Genomic DNA, 16,964 nt, shown 5'->3' with positions numbered 1-16,964 from the left:
AAAACTTGCAATGCTCAGGAATTCTGTTCTTATGGTTGCTGACAATGCCCTTCACTGCAGCATTTAGGAGGAGGACCGCCCAGTCATGACCTCATTCTAAACAGACATGTAAATCAAGTGTCCAGGTGACTGTACTGCTTGTCGAATTTTCCATTCGGTAGTAAAATTCTATAATTAGATATGAGCTTTAAATCACAATACTTTAGCAGAGATAACAAGGAAATGTGATAAACATTACTGTGAAAGGCTCGGCTCACAGGCTAACATCGCATGCTGTGGCCAAGGACGTGGCTGCCCATATGCTGATGCCTGTTTTCTTTTTTCCAACGTCAGCTGCTCTCTCACCACTAGGCTGGAATCCAGGCAACGTACAAAACCTCTTCCTTGGAGTCCTGGAAGTCCTTCCAATTGACTTGTGGGAAATGTAGTCCCGAGCACCGTGACGTCATCAGAAAGGGCCGTCTGAGTCGAACTTCCTTATTCTTCAAAATTCACTCCTCCTCAAATGTATGCAACTGTCCTGTTGAGCTCTGCGTTTGGATCTCTGACATGGAGGTTGGTGCAGGGAGCAGCGCCATCTTTCAGGTCTGAGGAACTATGCAGGATCCCGGGGTCGGGCGTGGAGGGAGCTTATTTGGGCTTGTTGTGAGACCAGGGAAGCTGCTGACCTGGACGTGCTGTGCTGACCTAGGCTGGGGAAGAAGGTTGGAAACAACAGTATGGCCAGGACAGGCTGGGTCCGCTGCCTGCCTGTGTCTGAGATGCTGAAGGGAGATCACTCATCTTTGCTGGAGAAACGTGCTCTCCCTAACTGACCTGTTCTCACGTGACTGTAGTCAGATTCTCAGGTCTTAGAGAACGTGCTCTCCCTAACTGACCTGTTCTCACGTGACTGTAGTCAGATTCTCAGGTCTTAGAGAACACGTGGACATCTAGCGCCCTATATACTTTATGTCTTAGAAACTACTCCTGGTTTGAGCTCAAACAGCTTCCTAAAGTTCCTAGTGTATAAGGAGCGGGAATCCTGTGAGGGAGGGCAACCGTTATGTGGGGTGTTAGTTCCTTTTCCTTTGGAATGAATTGTTAGACTCATGGATGCCTCGGTTCAAATAAGAATTACTAATAGACAACTTTGTGACCTGAGTCATCACAATACATGGCTATTTAGCCACAGAATAATCTTGTAATTGGTATGAACCTGCGTTTGCACAATCCAAATAATTAAGATTTTACACTACAGATTTAAAATCACTAGACAGTAATACCTCAACAGTTCTGAGTATGTGTTCTGTCCAAAATTTGGACTCCTTTTCAGATGTAAGAGATGACTTGGAGTGAGGAAAGTTCGGTAGGTGGGGCTGGAATGTCTGAAAGAGAAGGAGGAAATGGCTTTGCTAATCTTCGGGGCTCTGTACATTGTTCTCTAATCTGCCAGGATCTGTGCATTGTTGTCTCATCACGTGCTTTTCTTCTGGTTGTTCTCAAGAGTTTTGCATTCACAGTCAGACCCACTGTTTTTTGTGTGTGTGTGTTTGTTTTTTGAGGATGTCTCCTCCACAGCCCCTCTCCCATCTCAGGTGATCTTGCTTGTATTGTCACTCTTCAGTCAAACCAAGGGTTAGAGAGCAGGAACCTGGCTTATGGCATTCAAGTCTACTCTCAGGGAGCATGGGCTTCAGACCACCTTGTCCTGTCTACTCTGATTTTCAATGAGTTTCTGACCGTTTCTAGAATAAATAGACGTTTCCTAGTTAACGTTGCTAATCTGAAGGAAAAATATAGCTGTATATGAAGTCAGGAATGAGGTGCTGGCATGGACATCAAAACACACTCCTTACACTATAGGGAGGTTACAGCAGCGTACTCATAGTTTATAGGTACCAAACATTCATATATATTTTGTATTAAACAGATCTGACAGAAAAGTGAACTTAAGCCTATTCTGTGACTCACTTCTGTCATCTCTGAGTTTTGAGGAGGAGGAGTCAGGAATCCTGGGAGTTCAAAGTCATCCTCTCCTTCATAGCCAACTCATTGTGAAGCTAGGCAACATGAGGCCCCGTGTTTTTACGATTCTTAAAACGTAGTATATTGGATGTAGTAATTCCTTCGGTTGCTCTTAGTTCTGAGCACCAGAGACCTGGCAGAAATCCATCCAATTGACATCTTCCTAATCCTGAAACCTTACAAATCTGATTTTTCACTAACATCCTTTCGTTGATGACTTGTGTTGAAGATTAGGATATTGTTTGCATTTCACTGGGTGGGGAAAACATTCTCTTTGCCTTGTTCGACTAGCAGGGAATGCTAGCCTTCTTTGTGTACTGTTCTCTGTCATGACCCCATGGGGCTGTCTGACTTTACCTGAAAATTTTCAGGACATCTGACTCTACAGATGGAAAATGACAATCTACCACTGTCCTTCACAGGTGGCATCACCACCATCCAGACAGTTAACTGTCCAGGCGGGATTCCTTCCTCTTCCTCAGGGAGGACCCCAGTCTCCTATGCTGTGCAGTCCTGCCCTTTTCCTCACAGGCTCTTTTCATTTCATCCTAATGTTACTGTGAGTGAGTGATGGTTTGAATGAAGGACTCGCTGATCTTAACAGACTCAGGCAGGATCCTTGTCACGTTTGACAAGTTCTGGGAAACTCTGAAGGGTCCTGTGTTGGATGATGTCATTCAGTTCCTGGTGATGACTGTCTACATGTCAGAGGCCATGCACAGAAGACAGAAATCTAATTTGTACAGATTAGGACAAGTCAAAAACAAGTAAAGAATAAACCTGAGTAGCACAGGTTGCTGTCATTTTCTGCCTTTAAGTTAAAATATTTCTGTCCGTGAGTTCAAGGATGCTTCTTTCTTTTCCATTCATTTGTGTATTCACTTTTCTTCACAATCACAGCCCCCCCCCCATCTTCTCCCAGTCCCCTCTCCCCATGCACCACTCTCTTTGAGAAGGGGGAGCCATCCCCCTATAGCAACCCCTACTTGCACGTTAAGTCACTGGAGGAGTAGGCACATACCTTTCCAAGGAAGCTGGGTGAGGCAGCCTCGATAGGGGTTCAGATCCACAGGCAGACAACAGAGTCAAGGATAACCTCCACTTCAGTCATTGGGAGAGCCACATGAAGGCCAAGCTGCCCTGATGCTACATATGTGTGGGAGTGAGGTGGCTGGTCTAGCCCATGTATGTATGCTCTTTGATTGGTGGTTCCGTCTCTGAGAACCCCCAAGGGTCCAGGTTAGTTGACTCTGTTGGACTTTTGCAGCGTCCCTACTCTATCCTGGTCCCCTCAATCCTCCCAAATCTTCCACAAGACTCCCTCAGCTCTGTTTAATGTTTGGCTGTAGGTCTCTGTGTCTGTTTCCGTCAGCTGCTGGGTGGGTCCCTCGGAGGACAGTTAGGCCAGGCTTGCCTGCAACCCTAACAGAGTATCAGTAGGAGTTCTTACCCATGGGAAGGGTCTCATGTTGGGCCAGTCATTGGTTGGCTATTCCCTCAGTCTCTGCCCCATCTTTGCCATGCTCTTTAGGAAGGACAGATTTTCAGTTGAAGGTTTTGTGGTTGGATTGGCAACCTCATCTCTCCACTGGGAGTCCTGCATGGCTACAGGAGGTGACCGCTTCAGGCTCCACATTCCCTCGTACTAGGAGTCTGAGCTAGTATCACCCTTATAGGCTCAAAGAAGCCTCTCCCATCCCATGTTTCCAGCGTGTCACAGATATGACCCCCCTCCTCAACCTGGCCCACCACCAAATGTTACTCACTCCTATGGCCCCCTCTCCCAAGCTTTCCCTACACCTGATCCCTCACCCCCATATCCCTCCCAATTCCCTCCCCCTACCACCTTCATCCCTCCGTCCACTCCTGATGTATGTTTTATTTCCCTTCTGAGTGAGAATCAAGCATCCTCCCTTGGGCCCTCCTCGTTATTTAGCTTCTTTGGGTCTGTGTGTTGTATCATGGGTATCCTGTACTTTGTGGCTAATATCCATTTATAAGTGAGTACCTACCATGCATATCCTTTTGGTTCTGGGTTACCTCAGTCAGGAAGATGAAGTGGAAGTTTCTAGATTCTTTAAAAATCAGTTGTGTCGTGTCATGTTTTGCTGGAAGCTGTCTTGTCAGAGGGCGTGTGAGAGTTTGCTAAGAACAGATGCTTGAGGAAGTAGGTGATGTTTAGAGAAGAGATAAATCAAACACTCCCCCACCCCACCCCCCCACAGACAGTGAGAGGATGCTTTTGCATTGATTTGACTGCAAAGCTCGGCTGGTTTTCACTACATAGAGAGAAATGCACCAAAGAACATGTGTGGTTTCCTGGCTGCTTCTACTGTTTCCTATGAAGTCAGTGGTTCCTTGTGCTTCCTAAGTTGGATCTTACCACCTGTACCAATTCATGCTTGGTGTTTTGAAATTGGACTGGACTGCTGATATCCTAACAACAAAGAGTGGAATTGCCCCAAGGAACTACTTCTAAACAGGTCCATAGCCCCTGTTTCTTATTAACCTTTTTTGTCCCCTACCTCTGGTATATGGGCTAGAAGGAAGGTTGAAACATTCAAGAACTCTACGTAAAGTAAGTTTTGAAAAGAAAAAATCTAAGTTTTCTAGTTCGATCAGTTTGCCTGGAAATTTCATGATAACCTTGTTTTTAATAGCTGAGTAATATTCTACTGTGTAAATGAACAACAGTTTCTTTATCCATTTGTCCCTTGAGGGGACATCTGTTGTTACCAGTTTCTGGCTGTTATGAATCAGGCTGCTACAAATGTAGTTGAGCAAGCGTCCTTGTGGTGTGGTAGAACATCTTTTGGGTATATGCCCAAGAGTGACATCACTGAGTTTTGAGGTAGAACTATTCCCAGTATTCTGAAAAGCCACCACATTGATTTCCATAGTGATTGTATAACTTAGCACTCCCACCAGCAGTTGGGGGGGGGGTGTTCCCATTGCTCTGCATCCTTGTCTGTATGTGCTGTGGCTTGAGGTTTTGATCTCCACCATTCTGCTGGGTGGAAGGTAGAATCTCAGAGTCACTTTGATTTGCATTTCCCTGATGACCAAAGAAACATTTTAAAGTGTTTCTCAGCCATTAGAGATTCCCCTGATGAGAATTCTCTGCTTAGCTCTGTACCTCATTTTTTAACTGGGTTATCTGGTTTACTGGTGTCTAACTTCTTGAGTTCTTTATATATTCGGATATCAGCCCTGTGTGGGATGTAGGGTTGATGAAAATCTTTTCCCATTCTGGAGGCTGCTATTATAAAAGTGTCCTTTGCCTCACAGAAGGTTTTCAGTTTCATGAGATTCCATTCATTAATTGTTGATCTTAGTGCCTGAGTTGTTGGTATTCTATTCAGAAAGTTGTTCCTATACCAATGCGTTCAGGGCTCCTCCCCACTTTCTCTTCTAGTAGACTTAGTGTATCTGGGTTTATGTTGAGGTTTTTGATCCACTAGGACTTAAGTTTTGTGCAGAGTGATGAATATGAATCTGTTTGCATTCTTCTACATGCAGATATCCAGTTAGATTTACACCATTTGTTAAAGATGCTTTCTCTTTTCCATTGTATGGTTTTGGCTTCTTTGTCAAAAATTAAGTGTCTATAGGTGGGTTGGTTTATTTCAGGGTCTTCTGTTAAATTCTGTTGATCAAGCTGTGTATTTCTGTATCAATACCATACAGGTGTTTTCATTATTGTATCTTTGTAGTTCATCTTGAAATCAGGAATGATGACACCTCTAGTTCTTCTATTATACAGGGTTGTTTTTAGCTATCCTGGGCTTTTTTTTTTTTTTTTTTTAATATGAAGTTGACCATTTCATCTTTCAAGGTCTGTAGAGAATTGTGTGGGAATTTTGATGGGAAGTGCATTGAATCTGTAGATTGCTTTTGCTTTTGATATGATGGCCATTTTCACTGTTAATCCTGCTTACCCGTGTGCATGGGAAATTTTTCTATCTTATGATATCTTCTTCAAATTTGTTCTTCAGAGACTTGAAGGTCTTGTCATACAGGTCTTTCACTTGATTTGTTAGAGTTACACCAAGATATTCTATATTAATTGTGGATATTGTGAAAGGTATTATTTCCCTGGTTTCTTTCTTAGCCTGCTTATTGTTGGTATAAAGGAGGGCAAATGATTTTTTTTTTTTTTGAGTTGATTTTGTATCCAACCACTTTGCTGAAGGTGTTTATCAGCTCTAGGAGTTCTCTGGTAGAGTTTTTGTGGTCACTGATGTTTACTATCATATTATCTGTAAATAGCTATACTTTGACTTTTTTTTTTTTTCCAAATTATATCCCCTTGATCTCTTTTAGTTTTCTTGTTGCTCTGGCTAGAACTTCAAGTAGAATATTATAGAGACATGGAGAGAATGGACAGCCTTGTCTTGTCCCTGATTTTAGTGGAATTGCTTTAAGTTTCTTTCCATTTAAGTTGATGTTAGCTTAAGATTGGCTTGCTGTATATTGCTTTTATTATGTTTAGGTATGCACTTCATATCCCTGATCTCTCCAAGACTTTTAACATGAAGGGGTTTTGGATTTTTTTTTTTCAAAAGGTTTTTCAGCATCTAAGGAGATTGACATGTAACTTTTGGTTGTCTCATTTTGTTTATATGATGGATTAAGTTGACAGATTTTCATATATTAAGCCACCCCTGAATTCCTGGCATGAAGACTACTTGATCATGGTGGATGATCTTTTTGATGTGTTCTTGGATTTGGTTTGTGAGTATTTTATTGAGTATTTTTGCATCAATGTTCATAAGGAAAAGTGGTTGAAATACTCTTTCTTTGTTGAGTCTTTGTGTGGTTTAGATATCAGGGTGACCACTCCTGGGTTTGCCCAGAGTGGCTGTAGGCTGGAGGGAGCTAGGGTTGACACTTCAAGGTTACTCTTCAGATCCATATTTATTCTACTTCCCTAACTATTACCCCACAATTCTTCCCAATTTGCCCATGAGGTTATGTACCCTCCATTCTCTTTCTTATGCTCCCGAACAGCATCCCCGCAGGGGTTCATGGCTTCATGACCAGCAGAATAATACCGCAGGGGAGGCGGGAAGGCAGTCTGCACTGGGCAACTCAGTAGCAGTTGTTTGTTCAAATGGGGGAGTCTTCTGTCCACTTGTTTGTTTTAGGCATAGTCTCACACTAGCACAGTTAGGTGTAAACTCTTCTGGTGATAATTACCTCAGTCCTGTAAGTACAACAAATCATACCTAAGTGTCCTAGAGGAGCAAAGTTAGCGAAATACATATCATAAGTGACTAAGTAGGCTAGTAATCAGCTCTAAGCTTTGTGTGGAAAGCAGATTTTACATTCCCTCCCTTCAAGGAACAACCCTCTAGTTTTACATTCTGTAGCACTTTCACCCTGAAAGCATATTGAAGTTGGTCCAAGGCTTTTCTGCCCCTCTTGAGATGACCATGTGTTTATTGCCTATAAGACTATGTCATTTCTTACATTTATTCACTTGCATATGATGAACTATCCCTGCGTTTAAGGGATAAAGGCAACTTGGTCATGGTGGATAATGTTTTTGACATGTGTGTGTATTCTCTGTGCAAGTTTTTTGTTGGTGTTGGTGTTTATTGTTTTTTCTTTTATGGCCTTCTTGAAGATCACATTTATGCCATTTCTTGGGGATTTTTCTCCTTCATCTATGCCTGTAATGTGAAGATTTGGTCTTTTCACAGTGTCTGTCATTTCCTTTCATTGTCTTTAGTGACATTGAGATGTTTCTTCATACCGTTAAAAAATGTTTGTAGTCTTTGATGAAGTTTATGATTGTACTTCTAAAATTTAGGTCTTAGTGTGTTCATCAAAGTAATGTGTATTGGCAAATTTTCTAGAAATCTTGTAGGATACTGAGTGGAAATGCCAGTGTGATCTATTATATTGTTTTTCTATGAGATCTGGTCATATAGTTTTTAGGAAAAACTACAAGCATAACATAACGATCAGCCTACATGCTGCAAAAATAATTGTTTTATTAGTTTTGTGTGCCTGACTTAATAACAGCTTCCTTTATTCTTTTCTGTTATGAAACAGCTCTATATTCTTTAACCCAAATACATTATGTTTCTTTATATTCTCCTTTTCAGTGATTTTGAGGTTATCTTAATGTGGTTACAAATGAATGTCTTTAATTTGAATGAATTTTAACGACATCATAAAAGTAAAAGAATTAGGGAATTTCGGTACAGTTTCTTTCTATTATGCTAGTCAGTTCACAGCTTAATTTGTGATACTCAGTGATGTTACAGGATGCAATGTGGTCATTTGTGAAAATATGGTTGATGTTAGATTTGTTAGCACAGATCAAAGAGAAGAAAGGCAGGAAAGAGGTTCAGAACAACAGATGAGGCTACTCACAGAGATGGGCACCAATCCTGGAAATACAGGATGGGCATTGTGTGAAGGGAGAAACCTGACTTGAACCTTTAAGAGACACAGATGAGGGGCTTGGGAATGAGGAAGCTGATGCTGCTGTAGGAGCTCCGTCCAGGTCTGCAATCTCTCCTTCCTGGTGTTGCCTGCTTAGGCAGACAGATTTTCATGCTGTCCTAAAAAAAACATTCCTCTGTGGGTTGTAGACAAATAAGGTTGAGGAAGGTCAGCTGTATTCACATAGGAATCCTGTTTTTAAAAGCTAGACTCTTATCAGATAGGACAGAGCATTACTGTTTCAGGCATGAATAGACAAGTCCCACATGCTGTGTGACCGTACTTCTTGTGCTTTCTGACTGACTTACCCATACCAGGAGCATGTCTGGCTGAGATCACTGGAACTGATCCACCCTGCTTTGTAGTAAAGCAGGATTGCTTTCATGTCTGACAGATTGTCTGATCCTCTCTAACTGGAGTTATGGACAGTTATGAGTGGCCATGTGGCACCTAAATCAAACCCCATGTCCTGTGGAGGAGTAGCCAGTGCTCTTAACTACTGAGCCATCTGTCTAGCCTCAACACTCTGTTTTTCTTTGCCCTCGTTCTCCATTTTATGGTTCTTAAAAGCATTATACCATAGGAGTTTTTAGGCCCTTCTGTGATCCACTTCACTTAGAGATGAGCCCTGTGTTGCCCCCAGCATCACAAATAATATTTTAGGGATATCACCTGTATCAGAAGTGCTTCCGTCTGTGCTCTCACTCAGAGCCTCATTTAGATTTATATGCAGAAGCACATGACGCCTCTTTGTATCTGTGTTATTACTGATGGTGATAATTAGTCTGACGTGTAAGTTAATTGTGGTTATTTCTATCCCAGTTTAGCTTCCAGATGAATGAGACCCACACTGTGATTTATTTATTTGACTTTTGCTCAATTACTGAGGGATTACTCCTAATCTACTTTTCTAAAGCTAGACTGGCTACTTCCTCCGCTGTTCTATCTCCCTAATTTCTTGCGGATTGAGTCTTTCCTGAATTATTTCTGCTCCATCGGTGTTTCATGGGGGTTGGGAATCTCACTTGGACACCTGTTTCTGATGCATCATGTCTAATGGGGACCTCATGTCCTCCCATCTTCCCCTTCTTCTCCCTATTTCCCCTTCTCATCATTGTGTTTGACCCCTAGCCCTACCAACCTCTATTTTACCCCATAACTGGTTGTTGTCAGTTTTATTTTACCAGTAGTTTAAAATTGGGGAGCAAGTTTTACACAATAAATACTGGCGTACATTAGAGTTTGCTTGTCTTATGGCTACCAGATCTTGTGGTAGCATTTGAGCACATAGAAGCACCAGACCAACCCCCAACAATGTCTGGTATTTCCTCTTTTTTTGTTTTTCAGGAAATGCTGTCATTCAAGGATGTGGCCATTGATTTCTCTGCAGAAGAGTGGGAATGTCTGGAGCCTGCTCAGTGGAATCTGTACAGGGACGTGATGCTGGAGAATTACAGCAACCTTGTGTTCCTGGGTGAGGATAGCTTCCATGAAGAACTTTTTTTTTTTTTTTTTTTTTGGTCATCATTTCATTCCCGGTATCCCTCCACAACCTGGCCCATCCCATCCGCCCTCTCCTCCCTCCCCTTTGCCTCTATGAGGTTGCTCCCCCACCCATCAACCCAGTCCCACCCCACCTGTCCAGCATCAGACCTCCACAGGAGCAATTGCTTCCCCTCCCACTGATGTCAGATAAGGCTCTCCTCTGCTAGTTATGTATCTGGAGCCATGGATGCCTCCATGGACACCCCTCAGTTGGTGGTCTAGTCCCTAGGAGCACTGGGTCATCTGGCCAGCTGACGTTGTTCTTATGGTGTTGCAATCCCCCTCTGCTCCTCCAGTTCTTTCCCCAGCTCCTCCACTTGGGTCCCCAAGCCCAGTCTGATGGTTAGCTGTGAGCATCTGCATCTGCATTGATCAGGTGCTGTCAGAACCTCCCAGGAGACAGCCACACCAGGTTCCTGTCAGAAAGGGACTCTGGCAACAGCAACAGAGTTGGAATTTGGTGTATGCAAATAGCATGCATCCCCAGGTGTGGCAGTACCTGACTGGCCCTTCCCTCAGTCTCTGCTCCATTTTTTGTCTATGTCTTTTCTTTGGACAGGAACATTTCTAAGTTAAAAAAAAAAACTTTAAGATAGGTGGGTGGCCTCATCCATCAACACAGGGCCATGCCTATCTACTGGAGGAGGTTTCTATAGGTTCTGTCTCCCCTTCACTGTGCACTTTTCATAATGTCATCCCCACTGGGTCCTGGAAGCCTCCATTGGCTACTGCCAGTTCCTTATCCCTCACTGCTACATATTTCTAGGAAGAACTCTTAATTAATTGTCAGTATGAAAGTTGCTCCCTTTGTACAGTACCTCATGAGAGCTTGTGCTTCCAACAATATCCGTTTACAGGACTACTTCTAAAGAAGTTTAAAATTATTTATGCACCTCAGAACTATTTCTTGTGTTGGTTCCTCCTCTCTCCACCCCTCTTACATGTCTCATTTGTTTTAGACAGTAAGTGCCACACCTTACAGAGACTGTCACACACTTCAGTTTTATACTCATCCTTGTAAAGAAGGGATATGAAGCTCAGGACCCACACGTACTAAGTTTCTCCTAAGGATTCCGATGTGCCCAACAGAAAGTTTGTGAAAAACAAGTCTTCACTACTCCCTTATTGTATCTCTCAGTCCTTATGCTCACAGTCCTGGAAAGGACATTGTAGTTCCCAGGAGAATTCTCTAACACTGCTGTTTCCTTTTCCCACAAACAGGTCTTGTTTCCTCTAAGCCACACCTGGTCACATTTCTGGAGCAAATACAAGAGCCTTCAGATGTGAAGAGAGAAGCGGCTGCCACTGAGCACCCAGGTGTGTCAGGAGGAGGGTGTCAGAACAGAGTGGGAAACTCTAAGATCTAACATCAATCCATCGAGACACAATATTCCAGTTTAAATCATCTTTTAAAGATCTAATTTTCTGTCTTTTTCTGTGAAAAGACATTATTTAACATTAAGAATGCATTATGTCTGATAAGCTGTGTTTTCTTCTATCATGAGATTTACTTGTGTTCTCCATGACAGCCAAAGCTCTGCCATTTCTAAGTAATCTTTAACTTCTAAGTAATCTTTAACTTGAATGTTTTATATATATATATATATATATATATATATATATATATATATGAATATATGATATTTGTACATACATTTTTTAAAGTGAATATTTGTCTGTATCCCTGGCTAGCTCCAAAATGAATGAGACAGAAACTATAACATTTATTTAATGACTGGGTAGTTAATGGCCAATACTAATCTTCTAAGTTAATCTGACTACCTCCCAGACAAAATAATCAGGATTCTTGCATTTTTGTATTGGTCTGGCTCTCTGAATTTGGGTGTCTTTACATGATGGCTCTCTGGACCCCTTCCTTGTAGTAAGTCCTTTCCTTCTCTTCTCCCCCTACCCCCCTCTGTCTCTTCTCCCCTGGGCTGGCAGATGTCCAACTCTTTCCTCTCTACAATTGATCTATTGGCTGATCAATTTTATTGACCAGTTAGATAATAACATGGGAACAAGTTAGATAACATGGAAACACAAACTTGACAAGGGAATTTTTAGAGTAAGCATTACAGTACCATGTGTGCTCAGCAACTAGATAAGAAACACAAAAATCAGTGTTTGAACAGTACCAGGATAATCTTTCCATTCTGTATAAACACATGCCTAAAGAGATGCATAAGCTCCTGTCTTGAACCCTTGAGATATATATAACCTTGAAAACCAAACTTTACACTAATGACACATCTGTGTATCATATACATTTATTATTTACAATATATAAAATAAAAATTTATTGTTTATTTGGATGTTTTCAAAGTTAGACTATTTTATACTTTGCTTTTATCTAGTCATACAATTTCTGTATTTGTGTAAGGTACTGATTTGCATTTACTTAGTGGGTTTTCTTTGTTAATTTTATGGTTCCTTTCATATTTGACTTAGATTACTATTCCTTTGTTTCCATTTCTCTGTTGTCCTGCTCTTCTTTTAGTAGAAGGTTGCATGATTTTCGCTTCTGTGTTTTAACTTAGGCTTCATTTAATACAGGTATAAAAAGTTGAATGTAGCTTCTCATTTATAAAGACAAATGCAAGTATGAGAAAGTGTTGGTTTTTAAACAGAAGCATTGTAAATGTACAGAATTTTGCTCTACTTTCATTAATTTCTCAATCCATCCTTCCCAGGGGGAGAATGCTGTACATGCACAGAATGTGGCAAAGTCTTTGACTGGACGAAAGTGTTTCAAAATCACCAGATAATTGATTTAGGAGTGAAGCCCTACAAGTGTGAAGAATGCACTGAGTACTTCCATATTCCATCATTAAGTTCTGAAGAGAAAAGAATTCATACAGGAGAAAAACCTTACAAAAGTGAAGTTTGTGGCAAGACCTTCTGCATTCCATTATTACTCTCTGAACACAAGATAATTAATTCAGGAGAGTATCCCTACATGTGTGAAATATGTGGCAAGGCCTTCCAACATCCATCAAGACTGTCCAGACATAAGAAAATTCATTCAGAAGAGAAACCGTACAAGTGTGATGTATGTGGAAAGGCCTTCCACTTTCCATCATTACTTTTGGTACACAAGAGAGTTCATACAGGAGAAAAACCCTACAAGTGTGAAGTATGTGGCAAGGCCTTCCATTATCCATCAATACTCTCTAAACACAAACGAATTCACACAGGAGAGAAACCCTACAAGTGTGAAGTATGTGGCAAAGCCTTCCACATTTCATCATTTCTTTCTAAACACAAAATAATTCATAGAGGGGAGAAACCCTACAAGTGTGAAGTATGTGGCAAGGCCTTCCATTATCCATCAAGACTTTCCAACCATAAGAAAATTCATTCAGTAGAGAAACCATTCAAGTGTGAAGTGTGTGGAAAGGCCTTCCGAATTTTATCACTACTTTCTAAGCACAAGATAATTCATACAGAAGAGAATCCCTACACGTGTGAAGTATGTGGCAAGGCCTTCGATTATCCCTCAAGACTTTCTACCCATGCAAAAATACATACAGGAGAGAAACCGTACAAGTGTGAAGTATGTGGAAAGGCGTTCCGTTCTCTGTCATCACGTTCTAAACACAAGAGAATTCATACAGGAGATAATTACTATAACGGTGAAGTATGTGGCAAGGCCTTTGTTTACCCTTCAAGACTTCCTAAACATAAGAAAGTTTGTACAGGAGAGAAGCCCTACAAGTGTGAAGTATGTGGCAAGGCCTTCCATGTTTCATCACTACTTTCTAAACACAGAACGACTCATACAGGAGAAAAACTGCACAAGTGTGAAGTATGTGGGAAGGCCTTCTATTATCCATCAAGACTTTCCACCCATAAAAGAATTCATACAGGAGAAAAGCCATACAAGTGTGAGGAATGTGGAAAGGCCTTCTGTTTTCCACCATCATTATCTAAACATAAGAGAATTCACACAGGAGAGAAACCATACAACTGTAAAGAATGTGGGAAGGCCTTCCGCTTTCCATCATCACTATCTGCACACAAGAAAATTCATACTGGAGAGAAACCCTACAAGTGTGAAATTTGCAACAAGGCCTTCCACTATCCATCATTGCTTTCTAAACACAAGATAGTACATACAGGAGAAAAACCCTACAAGTGTGAAGTATGTGGGCAGGCATTCCATGTTTCATCAAAACTTTCTCACCACAAGATAATTCATACAGGAGAGAAACCCTACAAGTGTGAAGTATGTGACAAGGCCTTCCATTATTCATCATTACTTTCTAAACACAAGATTATTCATACAGGAAAAAAACCCTACAAATGTGAAGTATGTGACAAGTCCTTCCATTATCCATCACGACTTTCTAGCCATATGAAAATGCATACAGGAGAGAAACCATACAAGTGTGAAGTATGTGGAAAGGCCTTCTGTTCTCCATCGTCACTTTCTAAACACAAAAGAATTCATAAAGTTGAAAAAGCCTACAGTTGTGAAGTTTGTGGAAAGGTCTTCTGCATTCCATTATTACTTTCTAAACACAAGAGAATTCATACAGAAGAGAATCACTATAACAATGAAGTACATAGCAAGTTCTTTGTTTATCCTTCAAGACTTCCTAAACATAAAAAAATTCATATAAGAGAAAAACGATATAAGTGTGATGTATGTGGAAAGGCCTTCGATTATCCTTCAAGACTTTCTAAACATAAGAAAATTCATACAAGAGAGAAACCTTACAAGTGTGATGTATGTGGAAAGGCCTTCCATATTGCATCATTACTATTAGTTCACAAGGGAATTCATACTGGAGAAAAACCCTACAAGTGTGAAGATTGTGGGAAGGCCTTCTATTATCCATCATTTCTTTCTAAACACATGAGAATTCATACGGGAGAAAAACCCTACCAGTGTGAAGTATGTGGCAAGGACTTCCATGTTTCATCATCACTATCTAAGCACAGAATAATTCACACAGGAGAGAGGCCATACAAGTGTGAAGTATGTGGGAAGGCCTTCCGCTTCTCATCATCACTATCTAAACACAAGAGAATTCATACAGGAAAGAAACCCTACAAGTGTGAAGAATGTGGCAAGACCTTCCATTTTCCATCATTACTTTCTAAACACAAGGTAAGTCACACTAGAGAAAAACTCTACAATTGTGACTTATGTGGCAAGTCCTTCCATTTTCCATCATTACTTTCTAAACACAAGATGATTCATTCAGGAGAAAAGCCTCACAAGTGTGAAGTATGTGGGAAGGCCTTTCATTATCCTTCAAAACTTTCCAACCATAAGAAAATTCATACAGGAGAGAAACCATACAAGTGTGAAATATGTGGGAATGTATTCCGTTTTCCATCGTCACTTTCTGAACACAAGAGAATTCACACAGGAGAGAATCCATACAAGTGTGAAGTATGTGGCAAGGCCTTCTATTATCCATCATTACTTTCTAAACACAAGATAGTTCATACAGGAGAAAAACCCTACAAGTGTGAAGTATGTGGGAAGGCCTTCCATTATCCATCATTACTTTCTAAACACAAGATAATTCATACAGGAAAGAAACCCTACAAGTGTGACATATGTGGCAAGGCCTTCCATTATCCATCACGACTTTCCAAGCATAAAGCAATTCATGGTGCTGGAGAGATGTCTCAAGAGTTGAGAGTACTGGCTGCTCTTCCAGAGGTCCCAAGTTCAATTCCCAGTAACTGTGTGGTGCCTCACAGCCATCTATAATGGGATCTGATCCCCTCTTCTGGTGTGCAGGTGTATATGCAGATAGAGAAGTCATATACATAAAATAAATAGATCTTTAAAAAATATTGATAGTATGTTGCCTGGTGCCAAAAGAAAAGAAAATTCACACAGGAAAGAAACAGTACTAAAATATGTGGAAAGGCCTCGAATTTCATCATCACTTTTGGTACACAAGAAAATTCATACTGGAGAAAATCTCTTCAAGTGTGTATAGTATATGGCAAGGATTTCCATTTTCCAGCATTATTTTCTAAACACAAGAGAAGTGACTCAGCAGAGAAACCCTGCAAGTATAAAATATATATCCTGGCCTTCTCTGCTCAGCTAAAACATTAGGGATCATCAAAGAATCCATTCTGCAGAGAAACCATACTCATCTAAAGAATGTGGCAAGTACTTCAGAAGTTCCATAGCATGTTCCGAATACGGGATAATTCCTTCTGGGGAGAAATATTGCAATTGTGGAGATGTGGCAAAAACTATTACCAGTTTTCTGGAAGCAACATTCAATAATTCATCTGTGAGAGAAATCACACAAGTGTAAAGCAAGTTCCAAGGTCTTTAGTAATTACGAAGAAATTGTGAATCACCTCATAATTCATGCGAGACTGAAATGCTACATATGAAAAATGTTGCAAACCCTTTAATAAACCTTCTTATATTTCTCAACACAAGGTAGTTTGAACTGCAGTGAAATAGTACAAATATTAACATACTCATAGTATGTTAACACTTCTTCAGACACTAAAAGTTATCAAAGCTTTCTGCTGAATAGAAACCATGTAAGATTGAGGAATGTGGTAAATAAAGCCTTTGGAATCATTCACACAACCATGTCAAAAGTACAGCTGTCAGACTGTTCTCTGGATTTTGGACTGATCCATCCTTGCTATCTTGTGTTTCTTCTCTTTTAGAATCAGAACACTTCTATACCATTGTGTTGCAAAAGTAGTCCCTTGTTTTTATAAGAGACCACACATAAGAGACTGCCTTGGGTCTCATATGACAGACACATGGACTGTGGTCTTTCATGGTGTTGTAATTGCTAAGTACTCTGTGCACCTTTCAAGTTGTAGCCTATTTTACTTCCGAGGTGAGGGTAAGGTTGGGGAAAAGGGAAGAAATGTGATTAAAGCTCTGTGGCTAAGGCTAGCATAAGTTTGGGAACAAGATTAATTGCCAGCAAGACCCATAGCCATGTTAG

General features: G+C 40.8%; 1 protein-coding gene across 1 annotated transcript; it reads left to right on the top strand.

The window, feature by feature from the left end:
• The first annotated feature begins 511 nt into the window (after positions 1 to 511).
• On the top strand, positions 512 to 15,711 carry LOC114636952 (zinc finger protein 728-like). Its single transcript, XM_028785045.1, is given in 5 exon segments — positions 512 to 585; positions 9,811 to 9,937; positions 11,230 to 11,325; positions 12,702 to 15,652; positions 15,655 to 15,711. Coding segments are annotated over 5 exon segments (3,267 nt in total). The 5' UTR covers positions 512 to 549.
• Positions 15,712 to 16,964: the final 1,253 nt, after the last annotated feature.

Source organism: Grammomys surdaster, unplaced genomic scaffold (assembly GCF_004785775.1).
Source record: "Grammomys surdaster isolate TR1022 unplaced genomic scaffold, NIH_TR_1.0 125089, whole genome shotgun sequence".
NCBI lineage: Eukaryota > Metazoa > Chordata > Mammalia > Rodentia > Muridae > Grammomys > Grammomys surdaster.
The sequence above is the reverse complement of the archived record's forward strand: the minus strand, read 5'-3'. Positions and strand labels throughout refer to the sequence as shown.